Source organism: Pelodiscus sinensis, chromosome 12, assembly GCF_049634645.1.
Source record: "Pelodiscus sinensis isolate JC-2024 chromosome 12, ASM4963464v1, whole genome shotgun sequence".
In the NCBI taxonomy this organism is placed as follows: domain Eukaryota; kingdom Metazoa; phylum Chordata; order Testudines; family Trionychidae; genus Pelodiscus; species Pelodiscus sinensis.
The window spans coordinates 33,742,733-33,760,918 of record NC_134722.1 but is presented as its reverse complement, the minus strand read 5'-3'; the positions used below and the strand labels follow the sequence as shown (position 1 = coordinate 33,760,918).

The 18,186-nt window shown below is 40.9% G+C and overlaps 1 protein-coding gene across 13 annotated transcripts in view; it reads right to left on the bottom strand.

Annotated features, from left to right (window-relative positions):
• Positions 1-18,186, bottom strand: part of CHD9 (chromodomain helicase DNA binding protein 9) — a 218,551-nt gene that overhangs the window by 12,874 nt on the left and 187,491 nt on the right. For 8 of the 13 annotated variants that reach the window (XM_075940258.1, XM_075940261.1, XM_075940269.1 and 5 more), the window contains 5 exons: positions 15,763-16,035; positions 14,806-14,974; positions 11,827-11,966; positions 10,990-11,211; positions 5,230-5,358 (listed from right to left, as the gene is read on the bottom strand). In XM_075940258.1, coding sequence (XP_075796373.1) covers positions 5,230-5,358; positions 10,990-11,211; positions 11,827-11,966; positions 14,806-14,974; positions 15,763-16,035 — 933 coding nt within the window. The remainder of the gene's footprint in view (positions 1-5,229; positions 5,359-10,989; positions 11,212-11,826; positions 11,967-14,805; positions 14,975-15,762; positions 16,036-18,186) is intronic. The other 5 variants (XM_075940263.1, XM_075940264.1, XM_075940267.1 and 2 more) reach the window with 3 other exon arrangements.

The window sequence follows — 18,186 nt, the reverse complement described above, 5'->3', positions numbered from 1 at the left end:
AGACCTCCTTGGTGAAGTGTGCTGCGAAGAATATGTCGTGTGCCGGTCATCGTCTGGTAAGGGAGCGTCTTGAAAGGACACTGGAGACATAGACCTGAGAGAGGAATGTCTTGCAAAGGACCTCCCATGTGAGTAGTCAGTGGGAGGCAGGCATGAATGTTGCTGCCTTCTGTGAGTGTCAGATGCTGCCGGGGGATGTTCTGTCGCAACCTCATGAGGATGTTTCTTGCTGTCTGCTGCTGATGCCGGTAGCGGTGTGGAGATCTGGGGTGCAGTTGTAGATGGTGCTAGCTGAGATGTATGGGGTTTCTTGTGCTGCGGTGCTGGCGTTTGAGCGGTGCCGCCACTTTAAGCGGCGCCGGAGCTTTCAGTAGTGCCGGGGCTTGAAGCGGAGCCGCGGTTTGAAGCCGCACCACGGTTTGAAGCTGTGCCAGCTTTTCTTGCCGCCCTGGGTACTTGGAGCGTTCCCGGGATGGCTCAGAGGCAGTGCGCACCGGTCTTGGTGTGGTGCGAGGATCTTCCCTCTGCTTCGTTAGCAGGGGTCCTTGGATTTTCAGGCACCTCTCCCCGGCTTTTCACAGAAGAGGAAGGTGGGAGAGAGCGTGAAGGTGAGGCTCTCTGCCTTGTTGCAGTTTTGGGTGGCGGGGGGCGGAGGGTTCATGCTGCAGTTCCCCCTGTTGCTCTGTAGGCTGTAGAGCCTTTTCAAACAAAATCATCCTCAGGAGGACCTCTCTATCCTTTCTAGCTCTTGCCATGAGGGAAGCACAATGTGTGCAGCTGTGGGGTGAGTGAGTTTCCCCCAAGCAACGAATACATTTTGTATGGCCGTCAGAAGCCGGCATAGGCTCGCGGAACTTGTCACACTTTTTAAAGCCCGAGGAGGCAAACATAGTCCGGGAGATTTTTCCTTCCTGAATCTGTTGTTATTCTTGGTGTTTTATTTATTTCTGGCTGTTGTTATGGTCGTTTTCTTTTGTTTCGGTGATATATTTGTTTTCTTTAGCTGTTTTCTTCCGGTCTGAAGTGAGTTTCAGTCCCCGAAGGGAAATTTTGTTACTAGTTTTGTTCTTCTTGTAAGTATTATTATTATTATGTTTTAAAGAGAAAAAGACAAGGGAAACTAACTTGGAGCATAACAGGGGAAAACTGTGGTAACCTAATTAATGGAAGGGCTCGAGACGCATCCTGGGCATGCGTGGCTCAACACGGGGAAACTGCTTTGCAAGACTCCAGTCTGCAGCTCAGGGCGACCCGTCACCTAGAGTGGAGCACCCACGGGGACACTACTCGAAGAAGAACTATTGTTCCAACATAATGTGTGGAGTGGAAGCCAGGGAAAAGAGAAGCAGCAGTCTGGGCCCTGGTTCAGTGGCAGGTGTTCTGCGGGGTTGGACAGATGGAAGAAGGGGCTGGCTGCACATAGGTGCAGTTTTAGCAACACCGGTTACAGGCCCCAAAAGGAAACCTGGGTAGTTTGTTTCTTTGCTGGTTAGGTTGCCCATTCGTGGGAGGGAGTAAGGGAGATAGGATGTATGTGGGGATGGGTGGTGCAGTAAAAGAGGGATGGAGAGGTGAAGGGGATATAAGAATGGAGGCAGGGGATGGGCACTGTAGAAGTGTGGAGGGGGAGGAGCTAGGAAAAAATGGGGGTGTAGGAATGGAGGAAGGAAGTGGGGGTAGTTATAGGCAGTGTGAGGTTGGGAGGGGTTAGGGAGAATGGGTGGGTGTAGGAATGGAGGAGGGGTAAGGATGGAAGGAGGGATTGGGCCGTGTGGAGTGGGGAGGGGTTAGGGAGGATGGTGGGTGTAGGAATGGAGGCAGGGGATGGGGGTGGAGGAATGGAGATGGGGGTAGGGATGGAAGAAGGGGGAAGGGCTGTGGGCCATGGAACTCCGGGATAAGGACTAGTGGCCTAGATTACCCCAACATGCTCTCTTAATGTGTGAGCAAAATCTGATTCTCAGTAGGGTGTGGGCATGTAAAGCTAGGGGCTCCCCCATGGTTCCATATCTCTCCATTGCACCCTGTCCACATGAAGCATAGCCCAGCGAATTGGTGGGAGCTCACTATTTTATTGGTGGGGGGGGGCGGGAGGAGGAGAATGGCTGGTGATTGAAGGGTGCAAGCAGGCAGGATGGGTTGAGAGCATTTGGATAGAGGGGCCCCTCCAGGGGTGTGGTGGAGCGGGAGCGGAGAAGCATGCAAGTGACTTGGAGCCATGGAGAGTGCAGCTGGGCTCAGTGCAAGATTAACAGGCTCTTTTTGGACACTGAAGCGGACAGCAAGAGGGGAGCTGGCCAGCATAGCAAGCAGCGGGCACAGTCCCTTAGTGTATATATAGTATCATGAGCTTTCGTAGACAAAACTCACTTCCTCAGATGAGCAGAGTGGAGAAAAAAAGGGGGGACCCTCACAATTTATAAACAGAAAAAGAAAGGGGAGAGGGGGAAGTGCCTGACAACAGTAGTGCCAGTGCTAATGAAGCTAACTGAATGAGCTGGAAGTATCCCATAATTACCTTTTGAGGTCAACTGGGTGTTGAATGTTAGAAAAGCATCCATTTGGCCCATCCAGATCAGGTTCAGGTCTTTGTTCCAGCCATGAGAAATAATGTCAAATTTTCATTTAAAGGCCAACTCTGCAATCACTCTCTGTAGTTGGTTTTTGAAATTGCTTTGTAGACAAATGGCTATTTTTAAATCCATTAATGAGTACCCAGGTAGGTTAAAATGTTTTCCTACAAGTTTTTGCGTATTACCATTTCTGATATCTGACTTGTGTCCATTTATCCTTTGTTATAGAGCAGGGGTGGGAAACCTAAGACCCAGGGGCTGGCTACGGCCCCCAGCTTGCCTGAATCCAGCCCCAGAGGCTCGGGGCTCGCCATCTCCCCCAATTGTTCCTCAGTGGGTTTGGAGCACACAAAATCTACTAACCTGGACCTCCTTATGCTCTGTTGTGCAATGAGAATGTGGGGAGTGTCTTTCTCCTTCTCAGTCAAGAGCCATATCAGTGAGGGTTTGTTTTTTGGGGGTTATTTTGCTCTCACTTATGTGCGGACCCATTTTTCTGTGGCTCAGTGGCTCCCAACCCCAAAAAGATTCCCATCGCTGTCAGAGACTATCCAGTTTGGCCAATATACATGGACAGAAGGACACTACTGGCACTTGATGGCAAGTATCACATTAGAGGATGTGCTGCTGTATGAACCGCTGATGTTGCAGCTTATGTGGTTAGATCCTGTGATGGTGTCGCTTATATAGAAGTGTGGACAGAGTTGGCAACAGAGTTTATTGCAGGATTAGGTTCCTGGGTGAGTAAGTCTGAGGTGTGATCTGTGGCTGCTGGAAAAAATTTGCTTCAGGTTAGGGGGCTGTCTGTAGGCGAGGAGTGGCCTATCTCCCAAGGCCTGTGAGAATGAGGGATCATTTTCCAGGATAGGTTGTAGACTGTTAATGATGCTCTGGAGGGGCTGTATGTGAAGAATAGTGGTGTTCTGTTAGTTTCCTTGTTGGGCCTCTCTTGAAGAAGTAGAATTCAGAGTACTTGTCTGGCTCTGTCAATTTGTTTCTTCACTTCGCCAGATGAGTATTTAGGTTGTTAAGAATGCCTGATAGAGATCCTGTAGTTGTTTGTCTCTGTGGGAATGGAACAAATCCAGTTGTATCTTAGGGCCTGGCTGTAAACAATGGATTGTGTGATGTGTCCTGGGTGGAAGTTAGAGGAATGTAGATAAGAATAATGGTTAGTAGGTTTCTGGTATAAGATGTGGTGATGTGGCCATCATTTAATTGTACTGCAGTGTCAGAAAGTGGACTGGTCCAGGGTAAGGTTGGTGGTGGAGTGCAAGTTGTTGAAATCCCTATGTAATTCTTCAAGGGTCTCCTTTACGTGGGTCTATATGATGAAGATATAATCAGTGCAGAATAAGGGTGCTATGGGACGAGAGTTGAGGAAATGCTGTTCAAAGTCAGTCATAAAGATGTTGGCATATTGTGGGGCCATCTGGGTACCAGCAGCTGTGCCGCTGACTTGAAGGTATAAATGTCCTCAAACTGGAAATAGTTGTGGGTGAGGACAAATAGTTGTGGGTGCGGCAGCATGGGGGATTGTGTTCTTGACAGATACTGCCCCTCGCCCCTTCTTTTTCTGTTATAAATTGTGAGGGCCCCCCATTTTTTCTTCATTCTGCTCATTTGAGGAGGAGGATTTGCCCACGAAAGCTCATGATACAGGCTGGAGCTCCGTGGTCCGGCACCGTCAGGATCTAATTAGTCCCGGATGAGGGATTTTTATGGACCAGGGGAGATCATTTCGGGCCCTCTGCCTGCCAGCCCCCCACTGTCGGCCTCCCTCCCCAGTCCAGCCGAGCTGTGTGCCAGCTCCTGGCACCGCCCACCCCCACAGCTAGCTGAGCCGCACTAGCTCCCACAGCCCACCTGAGCTGGCTGCCGCCCCCCTGCAGCATGCTGGGACTGATCCTACAACATACATGGTCATGCCGGACCAGAGAATCCCAGATTTTAGAGGTGCAACTTGTACTATGTATTTATTTGTGTTAGTCTCTAAGGTGCTACAGGACTACTTGTTATTTTTTAAAGTTACAGACAAACACAGCTACCCCTCTGAGACATTAGTACTTCTGTTTAAATAAAATTTTAACCCAAGTAAGAGGCAACAGCACAGTACTTAACACATTTTTAATAAAACTATTTGCTGGAAATATTTATACTTTGCTTCTGAAAAACAGAGCAGTTCCTACTTATCAATCTCTTTTTCCACACAGTGACTTCAATCCCATAGCTGCATTTTCACAGTACTTGAGCATTTAGAATTTATTCTTTATTATGAAGCCCAGTTTAATACTGTACTATTCTTAGAAGATGAAATTCACCCCAGAGGCAGGGGCTCATGCATAAACTGCTTCAAATGTTTAAACATGGAGCTGAAGTAGTGCTGAATTTCACCCAATAGAAACATACGAAGCTGAATACACAGTCAATGCATGTACTTTAGCACAGAATCTCAAGAATAATTCTGCAGCAACTTATTAAGATTTCTCTATCTACTAAATTCTGATTTAAACATTACAACTACTCTTCATGTCCCCTTTTAAAAAAATAACAACTTTAAACGGTTCATAAGGACTTTGTATTAGAAGTTGAGAAAATTTCATTTCATGTAAATTTTGTGTTTGGGCAAAGTGAGAGTGGACACAGTAATACGTACCTTTCTTGCATTTCTTCTATTAATCAGCTGAACACGCTCTTCACCAGTGAGACTATTAACATCCAGTTTATTAGGGTTTCGACAACGGTGCCTCTTTTGTTTGGGCCTCCCATCATGAAGTTGCATTCTCTGTTTTGGAGATTTTAAAAATAAATTATTAATGTTAGTTTTCTTTAAAACTTCTTACAAAAGTGCTGGGAAGGTGGACTTGTTTATTCTTATAAGACACTCTCCCCTTTTAAGGTAAATCCTTTCATATTTCCAACATCACAGGCATACTTCTCTTGTACAGTTGTTTCCCGATTTTAAAAACTGAGACAGTCTCAAAGCAGTACATAGTCAAACCTCCTGCACTACTCAGTCTGAATGTCCAGAATTTTATACTATGTTATTTTAAAATATATCAATACACTTAGTTATTTTTTTCCAGTTATACATTTATATATCAACTTGTCAACATGCAGTAGAGTAATGCCATTCATTGGGATGTAATGAGTATGAAACACTAAATTGTTACTCCCATTTACTATTTTGCTAGAGAAGAGTAGTGATGAAAAGGACAACAGAAAATTTAGTTGGTGTTACTTAGGTTACTTAACTGAAAGTGGAGTGTGATACAACTCTTAAAGATGTGTGATCTCTATCTGTATTCCACATATGGATATGCATGTACACTACATACCTGAGCCCAGAATTTTTTGCAAGCAGCTTCTTTTATCCCACACATCTGCTGAGGGCATAAAGGGTGACCGGACTGATACCTCTCCAGTTCCTACTCTTACATCACATCCAAATAATCCATGACAGAGGATGGGGGAGCAGAATACACAGCGGGACCATGCATCTCAAAGAACCAGAAAAGTAATCTCCATTTCTGCTTCAATAAATGATACCTATGTGTATTCCACACGTAGGAGATTAACAAGCAGTACTCAAACAGGTGGTGGGTACGAGGACGAAGTAGTGACAGACAACTTTAATATTGCTGTCACTTCTTCATCTTCTGGACAAGATGAACCAAAGCAAAATGTTTTGTTAAGATATGCAACCAGCTCCAGGTAGCTACCCTCCATATCTCTAATAGAAGGCAGCCTCTTGGTAGGGTAGAGACACTTTCAGATATGCAGCAGAAGTTCCTTATGCTCTGGTGGAATGAACCTTCAACCTTCTCTGGGCAGAGGGGAATGTGAGCTAGTTGATAACGCAAATGTTAACACAACCAGACATCTATTTTGAAAATCTTTAGTCACAGATAGAGTCCACGATCTCTTTGCTATGCAAATAAATAGATTAGGTGTCTTTCTATTGTCTTTTTGTTCTTTGTAGATAAAAAGTCAAAGACCGTCATACATTCAGAGAATGCAGCTTCCTCTCTTCATCTGAAGCAACTGGGGGAAAAACTACTTGTAAGTGGATGGTATAACTCATATGAAACTCACAAACTTTTTTAGGAATGAATTTGGGGTGGGGATCAGTAGATGGTGGGTCTGCAATAAATTTCCCCAGCTTGCTGAAGCTTCAGGATGATGTTATAGTGATTAGAAAGGTCAACTTCATAGACAGATGGACCATAGATCATGTGGCCAGAAGTTTGAGGGGAAGCTAATAGTGAGAAATAAAAAACCAAAACTGTGGTCCCACTGAGGAGTGAACTTCATCAATAGCAGAAAAAGATCTAAGAAAACAAACAAAAATGATCGCTGCTTAATGCACCTAAAAGGAACTGAAAGTGAAACCTGGACACCTTAGGATAAGAAAATATTCCACAATAAGCAGGGATTCCAGCCAGTTCTGGTGTTACTGAGCCACATGGAGTAATACTTCCATTTGTCTGAGTAACATATTTTAATAGGGTCTTTTCTGCCATTGTGGAACATGAACACTCTACATCTGATGCCTATTCAAATACCAGGCTATAATCTGAAAATACCTGAAAATAACTTTGCATTGTTTTAGAAGGTCTAGAAATGGGCAGATGTTTATGGATGGCTGAGCTGAGAACTTCAGTAGATCTGTAAACTATAACAGTCTTGGCCAGTTATATATAGATTCACAGATTCCAAGGCCAGAAGGGACCACCTAAGTTGGGCATAAATAAGGATGACTTGAACTCTGCCTTGAGATGTTCTATAGAACCTGTTGTATTAATGAAATGGGAGGGAAGGCATGCTTCCATGATAGCCGAAGAGCATCCCCCATTGAGATCTTGCCTAAGGCCACTCTGGTGCAGGTTTTCGTAAGTTTGAGCAGCAAGAAGATTCAAGGATGTCATTTCCCATTGAAGTGAAGACTGTCAAGAACCAAACTGTGACTTTCCCATTCACAGCAGAAAAATGTTTATTGAGATGTCTGCTAGGGAATTCTGTACCCCTAGTAAGTATACTCTGAATTGATAATAGTCTTGACCAAAGAACCACCTTAGGAACTTTCTGTGGGGTGGATGAACATCGATGTGAATGTATTCATCTTCCAGGACGAGAACTGTAAACCATGAGCTATGCTTTAGGGTTGGAAATATCACTGACAAGTCAATCATGCAGAATTTTAAATTTGCATAGATACATTCAATCATTATGGCTTGAAAATGGACCTCTATCCCCTCATTCTTTCTAGGCATCAAAAAGTAAGGGGAGTAGTTCACAATAAAAAAAAAGTGAACACATAAAAGAACAGGCACTAACCTTCTCCCCTCACCGCTCCTCTGGTCTTAAATCTGATTCGTCAATTTTATTTGTGTTCACTTTTTTTTTTTATTGTATCACTTTGGTATATATGGTCGTGCCAATTTTCTTCCACATATTGATCTGAGGAAGTGGGTCTGGCCCACGAAAGCTCATCACCTAATAAACCATCTTGTTAGTCTTTAAAGTGCTGCACAGTTTTGTCTTTTTTTTTCCAGATATGTTGGTAGTTAGGGTCCTCCAGTTGCCAGCAAAACAGGATAGTGGCCTCCAAAAATCAGAGGAGGAGGATGCGGCAACCATAAAGGTATGCGGTCTAGTTGGATCAAAAGAAATTTTTGGACTAAGGGATATAGTAAGATAGCAGTGGATTTTGCCGAGACTGCATTCCTGAGCCTATGAATCTTCAGTCCATTAGTGGTGATTCCGAAAGATGATAAAAGGGTTGAATAGACATCTCACCTTATACCTAAGTCTGTGATGTTTTTTCTTCAGGCATGGGAACAGATGCCCAAAGAGTTGTCTGAGTTGTTGAGGGAACAGAGAGATTCATCTGTCTTCTCATGGAGCAGATTAATTGAACCAAAGGGCAGATCATGGATGGTAGTTTGCACCTCTCTAAGGTTGTGTCTAGACTACAGGGTTTTGTCGACAAAGCAGCTTTGTTGACAGAAGCTCTTTGTTGACAGAAGCTTTGTCGACAGTATCTGTCGACAAAACTTCTGTTGACAAAACCCTGTAGTCTAGACGTACCCTAGGTAACAAAGATTATTACCACAAGTCTCTCCTAATAATGGTTGCAGGGGTTCCTCACCAGGAGTATGTGTAAGAAAAAGACTGAAACCTGGATTACTGATGGTACTGATGGCTGTGCATCAAAGCTGGCAGATTGGGTTAAGAGAACTGCTCTACACAAGGAGAGCTACAGAGCATATGTGGGCAACAGTTAATGCTTCCAAAAAATGCATACCCATGTGTGGAAGAAATACATAAGACCATCACTTAGGGTGTGTCTAGACTACAGAGTTTTGTCGACAAAAGTGGACTTTTGTCAACAAAACTATACCTGCGTCTACACTACCGCTGAGTTCTGTCGACATAACGTTGACAGAACTCAGCAGTTTTGTCGACGCTGGTAAACCTCATTTTACGAGGCATAACGCCTTCTGTCGACAGAGTTTGTGTCGACAGAAGGTGTTATTGCATGTAAACTGTCCTTTGCGTCTACACTACCATGTCGACAAAGCAGCTTGCTTTGTCGACAGAACTGAATGTAGTGTAGACACTCTTTGTCGACAGAAGTTTTGTCGACAGTATCTGTCGACAAAAGCCTGTAGTCTAGATGTACCCTTAAAGACCAATGGTAAGTTCTGTACTCATGAGACTTCTCAAGATAGCTTATAGGCTGCACCACAACCCAGAATCTCTGCAGTGATTATCACCTACCTTTGTGATATGCCCCCTATAACTGGCAGTTGCTCAGGGGATCGCATAGTGACACACTGGGTGCTAGGGAAATTGATCCCCAATTCACACACTTAACTAGAGCCACATAAAAGGTCCAGAACAGGAGGAACACCTAACTTGTTAAAAAACTAGAAATAGCATTTGGCTGAAGTCAAATTTGGAGCCGATAGGTGGCTATGGCAATAACAACAGAAGTACATGTATTACATATTTATTGTGATACAGTAGGATAATTAACAATAGAAATACCAATGCCATAGTTAGTCAAGATCATAACTTAGTAAGAAAAAGTATTTGTTAGATATGATTTTCCCTGTTAGCAGGACAAGTCTGCACTTGAGAAGCAATCAAATGATCAAGGTGTATTTTTATTATTTATCAGCCAATCAGCATTGAGCATTCAGAAAAAACTTCACTATTAAGCTAGTTAATAAATACATTGTTTTATGCACACAGGAAAGACACAAATAAAAATGAAATATTTACAAACAGATTATATCCATGTACTTAGTCATTTTGAATAAAAGAAAAAACATGCTCAACCTCCCAATAAATACTCTGACAGGTTTACCAACTGTGCAAGTGCAGGAAAAGAATGGATAGACCAGACATGAGCTAGTCACGAAGAAGATAAGGAAATAAAAAATGGATACCAACGATGACTCCTTTTAGTTATTCATCTTATAACAGTTATTTGAAATTATTCTTAAACTGAATTATTATAAATTAATTAAACTTTAACCAAATTTATGTACTCCCAGAACAATATGAAACAAACACATTTCAGCCTCATTGTCCTCTGCTTCCTCTTCTGTACTGATGAAACGGCAATTTTCAGGAGTCGTCTGCTTCTGGGCATGCCAATTTACCCTATATTACTTCATATTAAAACAACTCTACGGAAGATTTTTGGTTCTAATCCCATAAAATGTGCTAGAGAGCTTCAGGGGGTAGCCGAGTTAAATCTGTTACAGAAAAAAACAACAAATGGTATGGTAGCACTTTATAGACTAGTGCTACCAGACCATTTGATGTTTTTTTATAAATGTGCTAGGATCTCTCTCATCATCATCTGTTTTGTCCAGATTTATGGGTCAGCAGATTGAAAGCTCAGAGATATTAAGGTGAGAAGAGCAAAACCATTTCACATTTGATACTACTAAGCATTTATAATATAATTCCCTATATTTATCCCACTATAACCAACTTACTCCTCTTACATAATTGTGAAAATGCATATATCTATTTTCAGTATCATCTATAACTAATAAAAATCACTTGAATACATATTTCCTAATTTTTATTGAAGAAATACTCAAAATTGATAAGTAGTCTCCATAAAAATGGCAATACATATTGCATCTTACTACTGATTATTTTTTCTTGCGATATTGGGCCTGGCTTTTGTGTACAAATTGCACGGATATGGGAAGAAGAAAGAGAGAAATGAAGAGACCATCCCATATACCTCCTCCTCAAATAAATAAAGGGAGGAAAAAAAAAAAAGAGAATAAAAAATGCAATATGGCCTATACTACAAATTTAAATACAATATGCAGAGGCAGAATGCGACTCACTATTTAGGTAAAGCAGAGTTCAAGAGAATACTCACAGGAATAAAAGCTCCTAAATCTTCAACATAACCAGGATGCTCCTTAAGCCATTTTTCTAAATCCTTCCTTTTTGGTGCATCATCACCTGCAAGTCTTGTTCCATCTTTCAGGTTAATGACAGGAACCGGGCTTTCAGCATCAAGGACACCTTGGGACTGAGCATAGGTAAGTGTTGGGTTTATTACTGGAGCAACTTGCAAGGATTTAATGCCTGGATTAACCTATAGAAAGACAAAATATTCTGAGAAATATGCAATACACAGGAAAACTGTGTCAAAGAATTTGTAGACAGTTTCCAATTAAGTTAAATTCACTGCCAATTACAGTTTGAAAAATATGTATATGGACTTTCCCTTAAGCAATAGTGTTTTTTAATTTGTTTTAATAAAAAACAACTTTCTAGTTCACATTTAACTGATTATAAGTAAGGGCATACTTGAACTGTGAGATGATTATTGAAAAATTGTGGACAAGGCAAATTATAGAAAATAATAATGGACCTTATTATTTCCAGTAATAAAGTCAATTATTTGTCTATTACATTCCACCATCACCCCAGCATGGCTGAGAACAGAGGCTTCTGCTTTTGGCCATCTGGGGCTGACAGAAGGATCCAGGACTTGCACTGCCAAAACTGCAGTGGAAGCCTAAAATTGCACAATTCACAATTTCCACAAAATATTACAAGTTATGTAGGTGCTTAATTGTAAGCTTATACTGAGTAATTCCAGATGAAATAATTTGAATTCTAAAGTTTAGCAATTATTTGATCACAGTAGAATATGCTCAATGAAGACATTCACAATACAATGGAACTTCTATTTGGATATATTTACGTGATTAGGTGGTTTATTTCTATTTGTAAAGAGGATGTCAACTCCTTCTACATTCTTTCTTCTTCCTCTCCTCTTTTTGACTACAGGCTGGCTGTCAATTATCACTCCATTAGCACTAGCTGTTAACTGATTGGAAGCACCTATCAAATTAATAATGCAATATAATTAATGAATCAAAGGTATGTTCAATCTATGATCAGGAACACATTCAATAAAACATTCCATATTATAGAACAGAACAGTTTATAGATACTTCCCACATACAAATAAAAATCATTTAACTGGTAGAGAACTTCTAACAAGAACAGAAAAATAAAAGGCATCAATACATCATAGTAGCAGCTGCTAGTACTATTAAAATTAAAACTCACTATCAACTATTTTTCCATGTCCATTGTATTAAGAAAAGATGTTTTAACTACAAATTATTTAATTTAATTTTCTAGTACAGAAGAAACTATTTGTGTTTACTACATTTTATTTGTTTGTGAATCAACATCATTCAGTGCTGTTAGAACGATCATGATTAGCTCAGAACACTTTTTAGCTGCTCCAAAGCCATCAGGAAAGACAACAGTTAGTGAGATATCACCCAAATTGGTGATCTTGAAAAAAGGAAAGTCAGTGTTGTTAAATCAGTATGCTAGATGTAAATATCATTCATCAACATTAAGAACCAATTTTAAGGTAACATGTTTTGAGCTTCAATTTCTAGAACATTGTACTGTTAAGAATGTATCAAGGGACCGACGGGCTCAACATTCGAAATATGGCAGACGACACCCTCTTCCAAAATATTAAGTCTTAAGATTGACTTAAAACATGGTGAGTTGGAATTGTTTGTTTGAAATCACCATTTTTCAACTTTTGTGTATGGATAGCTGCCACTTAATGTGTGTATGATCATGGTCAAAATGCAACCTAGTCCACAAACATTACTTTTCCTAAAAGTTACTCACTGTATATGTATACCTCAGGTATTTATGTAAGAGATCCTTATGTCTCCATAAGAGTATACTGGGTTACAATTACACACACAAACATTTTTCTTACAGAGCTATTGTAATATACAAGGTAAATAATATCCCAGTTAGACACTTTTGAATACATATTTCTGCAAAAAACCTATTGAAGATTACTAGGCTAAATATCTATACAAAAATCTAAGTATGTGTTTACTACTAAACCATAGTAGCACCAAAGAAATCATAACACCAACAAGAACAAAAGGCATCCAGTGAAATGGGGAGGCAACACATTTCAGAAGTATACAAGAAATTCCCCTTCCCACAATGTGTAAAAAAACCTCTGGAACTCAATGACTTCCACAGCTATAATGAGAAATGAACTGAAAATGAATACCTGAATCTAAACATTCCCAGTACGAAAAACTGTGGATCCAGACCTTAAAATCTGTATCAGAGACTACTTTCTAGCTATAATGCACATTTCTGATAGAATTAAAGAACAGTTTTGTTCAGATTATTAAGGATCACAGTAGTAAGACACAAAACTCTCTATATTACTATCCTGAGTATTTGCCTCAGATACAGGAAACTGTTATAATGAGTGCACAGAAAAACAGATAAAAAATTGCAGACAAAGTGTCTCTCTGTCTATTTGCCTACAATCTAACACCAAAGAGATTCTTGTGACTAAGGAGCATGAAGTAAATTGGCAGTATAGTAAGTCACAATAAAAACAACAAGGCACTTTAAAGATAAATAAATTTATCAGGATATTAGAGCATAAGCTTTCATGAGCTACAACTCAGTTTCTCAGATGCTGAAGAGAAAAAGAAAGACAGGAGAAAAAGCTTTAAAGGCGTAGCCGAGTTAGTCTGTAACTGTAAAAAACAATTAATAGTCTAGCATCATCTTAAAGTCTAACAAAACATGTAGATGGTATCATGAGCTTTCGTGAGTACAACCCACTTCTTCAGATGACTGGAGTATTAGAAGTTCAGATCCAAGAATAAGAGCCTGTTGCCTCTTATAACTTGAACAATCCAATTCACTATTTTTTCTGCCCCTCCCCAACCTTCCCTTATTTATTCTTGGATCTAGACTTTTAATACTCCATTCATCTGAAGAAGTGGATTGTACCCACAAAAGTTCATGATACCATCTAAATGTTTTGTTAGTCTTTAAGGTGCATCGAGACTTCGCTGTTAAAGTTTTTCCAGGAAATAAAAAAGGATAGGATATAGAGGTGGGACCGTGACATCAGTGCTAATTAAATCAGGATGGATGTGGATTTGCAAACAGAATAGATCTCCAACAATGGTGAGAAGGTGAAAGTACCGGAATGGGAAATTACTTGTAGTAATACAAGCCAGTGGGGGAGCATTTTAACCTCCCTGGGCACACAGTTTCAGAGAAAGGAAATTGCTGAGCTGGAATTCATATGCAAATTTGAGATCCCGAACCAAGGTCTAAACAAATACATGGAATGGTACTCGCATTACCATACGTAATTTCCCATTCAGGTACTCTCAACTTCTCACCACTGTTGAAGACGAGACACATCCATTCTCAGGGTTCTGAATGGGTAAAAGGTTAATCAGTTCTCTGGGAGCACGCCCCACCCACCCGCCATGGCTAGCAGTCTGTCTCATGCAGCTGGGAGCTGCTCCAGCCAGTCTAGAGCGGTCCATTGCCTGGGATCCCACTTATTCAGTTAACCGGTTAAATGTTAAGTCAATCAGTTAACCTGTTATACATTAGGTTAATTGGGATTTTACATCCCTAATCCATTCTGATTTAATTAGCGCTGATGTCACAGCCTCTGCTCCATATATCCTTTTTTCCCCCCTGTATTTTTCTCTTCAGCATCTGAAGTAGTGAGCTGTAGCTCACAAAAGCTTATATTCTAATACTCTAAAAAATATATTAGTCTTTAAAATGCCACTGGACTCCTTGTTATTTTTGCTGAAACTGACTAAAATGGCTACTCTCAGAAATAAATCATAATGTTTACCTGATTCTGGTAAGGATTTTGGAAAATTGACAAGGCTGGTCTCTGAACCATTCTGGAGCTCACGTAGCCGAGCCAGGTACTGTTGCTGTCCTAACATGCCTTCTTCACTTTCAAATAGCCTTTTCTGGGAAAACCCCTGCTTCTGAAAAGTCAATTTCAAACCACTTTCCTGTTAAAACAAATGCCAGGGTTAGAAGACTCTTTCCTGAAACAGAAATGACTACCCCAGAATTCAGGATTGTAGCATAAAACACAGTTATTGCAGGAGAATTGAGAGAAAATGAGATCATACAAGACTTTAGTGAAGCCTTGCTTTTCTTCCAAGCAATCATCTAACCAGAAATTTTACAGGACCACCTTCATGAATACAAATTGTGTATAAACTAATATCTTAAATGAAAAATTCAGACAGAAAAATTCAGACACTGAACATCCAACTACTTCATTAATCTCCTCTGATGCAAATCCAAAATCCAATTACTAGGACAGAGTTCTTATCCATTTGTACTTATTACCAACAAGTCTCAAATTGCAAATATAGGAAATGACACCTCTAAGTACATATGTGAAACTACAGAATTTAGTTGTAACCTTTTAAAAAGCACACAAAATAAAAAAGTGCTAATTTGAGTAGGGCATGCTAAAATGTTCAAAAGCCAACCACACTGGAAACACCTATCTTCTATGCAACTAGCCAGACCGTTAGAAACTGCATAAAACAGACCATCTGAGGAAGCGTCTTAGCAGGATTTCGGAAGTCTAAAGAGGGACAGTCAGTGATGATCCCTCTATAGGATATGCACATTTAAAATGCTGAATGCCCAAAAAAACCACATCCAAATACCCATAAACTAATGAGCAAAGGAAGTAAAAGTGAGAGCAGGCAGCCACTTGCAGGTAAAGCATGCCGCACACCGCAATCGCAATCAGGTCCTAGGGCAATAAAAATAAACATACGTCATTGATTTTCACTGTAAACTCCTTTTCTCGTACATGCTTCTTCACCTTTGGCATCTGTGGCGACTGATCATGTTCTTCCTTAACGCCTACACTTGGGGGTGTTGGTGCACTAGGTTCACTGTAGTCTGCAGCAGCACCCGGGCTGTCCAGTAGTTTGGTTGTGTAGAAAGATGCTACTGTATTGCTGTCATAACTTCTTCTTGCCGAAGGCCATTTACCTTTCAACACTGTTTGACAAATGCTGTCCAGTCTGTTAATCATAACTCGATCCTAGAAAAAAAAAAAGAAAACTTTAAAAAAATGGTTACGGTAACAAAATCTATACAATTATGCCATTCAAAAATGTGAATCTTTCTCTTCTACAAAGAGAAAGTTAAGACACTGGACTTGTACTCAGGATTTGGATTCAGTTCCTGGCTGTGCAATGTGTTTTCCTGCATGACTTTGGATAAATCACCCAATATTGCTGTCTCTCACACAATCTCTTGCAAAATGTGGACAACAACTACTTCCTTTCTTCCAACCCTTGTGTATCTTGTCTATTTAGATGCGGCTACTACAAATCTTTAAGCATATGCTTCATTTTACTCACCTGAGTAGTCCCATTAATTTTAATGGGAGACTCTGGATAGTAAAATTAAACACTGCAGAAGTGTTTACAGATTCTGGCCATGACTATTTGGGGTACACCAACCACATTTGTGCAGTGACTAGTTTAATGGGTTTCTATGGTATGGGCATGTAGGTGCTACAATAATGTAACAAACAACCACAAATGTAAAAATAAATGTGCATGCTCTTATTCACAGTTCCCGTTGTCCTGTTTAATCTATTCAGTTCCAGATTCTAATACCTTAGGTTCCAAGCCAACAAAGCACTAAGCACATATTTAATTTTAAATACACAAATAGTCCAATCATGCATGTACTTAAAGACCTTAAGCAATACACACTGAATTCCCCAAATATAGCATAGGGAACCCTTTTAGAATCTGTAATATAAAAATAAAATCCATAAAGTTTGCTAATACCTTTAGTGCACACATATTTGTTCAAGGTATGTGAACACTCCAACTGCCCAAAATATAAAACACTCTTTACATTTCTCTTCTAAGCTTGATCATGTTCTACACCACTATATTCAGAACAAGGACTTATATTTTCAAAATGATTAGTTTTTTTTGTTGTGCCTCTATTTGTGGATGTCCATTTTGACACATTCTAAATGGGCCTTCCACCTTCTCTATGAAAATTAGACCAAATATTTAAGAGCTCACGTCAAGCGCTTAAAAACCAAAAGTCATGAAAATTGAAACAAAAGGTTTTTTTAGAGAAAAATATTTATGCTGTTAATGTAGTGGAGATTAAAAGCTTCTGAATTTCAGGTACTAATACTATACTCTCTCTTCTGAGCTCCCCCACCCTTTTTGTCTCTTCCTTTGTCATGAAGCTCCCTTTCAGGCTCTCCTAAGCTGCTTGACTTCTGAAAGCTCTGCCTTCATAAGAAGCTTCCAATCTGGCTGCGTATTTTCAAGCCTCAGTCCAATCCATGCCTGCCTCCGGTGAATGAGATCTTTACCACTGTAAATTAAGAAACCAATAGCTATTTTTTGTAATATAGTACATGCCTTCAACAAATACAATGAAATTTTACTCTAAGAGTGTTATATGTTTCCATTTTAAACAGTTTTGGAGAAGGGAATACTTTGGAAAGTTGCAGACAGAATTACACCAGAGACCTGTACATTTTAGAAAATTATGTTAAAATAACTTTAGACTACTAAATAAAATACAAATTTGAGAAAATTAAAAAATGAAGTTGAATCTACAGGTTGGACCTCTCTTGTCCAGCACCCTCGGGTCCTGAGCGGTTCCAGATAAGGGAATTTGCTGGACAACAGGAGGTTAAAAGCTTCTGAATTTCAGGTACTAATACTGAATTAATACTGAACTAATACTAATACTTTCAGCCTGGCTAGGCGATCTGCAAGCCAGTCCCAGCCTGGGGTCCATTGCTGGATGGCCTGGCAGCTCCAGCCCCACTGTTGAATGGCACGTTGCCTGATCGGGCTGCTGCAGCCTAACCAGGCTGCTGGGCAGCACATGACCAAGCTGCACTGATCATGCTGGGCTGCAGTCTGTCTTCCCCTCTCGGGCTGCTGCTGCCGCAGCCCCGTCCCCAATGCCAGGCAGTAGGCAGCCCCAAACACGCTGCTGCCAACACCACCGCTGCCTGGGCTGCTGCAGTCAGGCTTCCCCTCCTGGGCTGCTGTGGTCCCGGCCCTGCTGCTGGGCAGCAGACAGTCCTGATCGCACTCCACCCAGGCTGCTGCGGCCCTGCTGATAACAGACTCGCGGGACTGCACCAAGTTCCCAGCTCTTGGCTCTCGCCCCGGGACTGTCTCATCCAGGAACATCCATG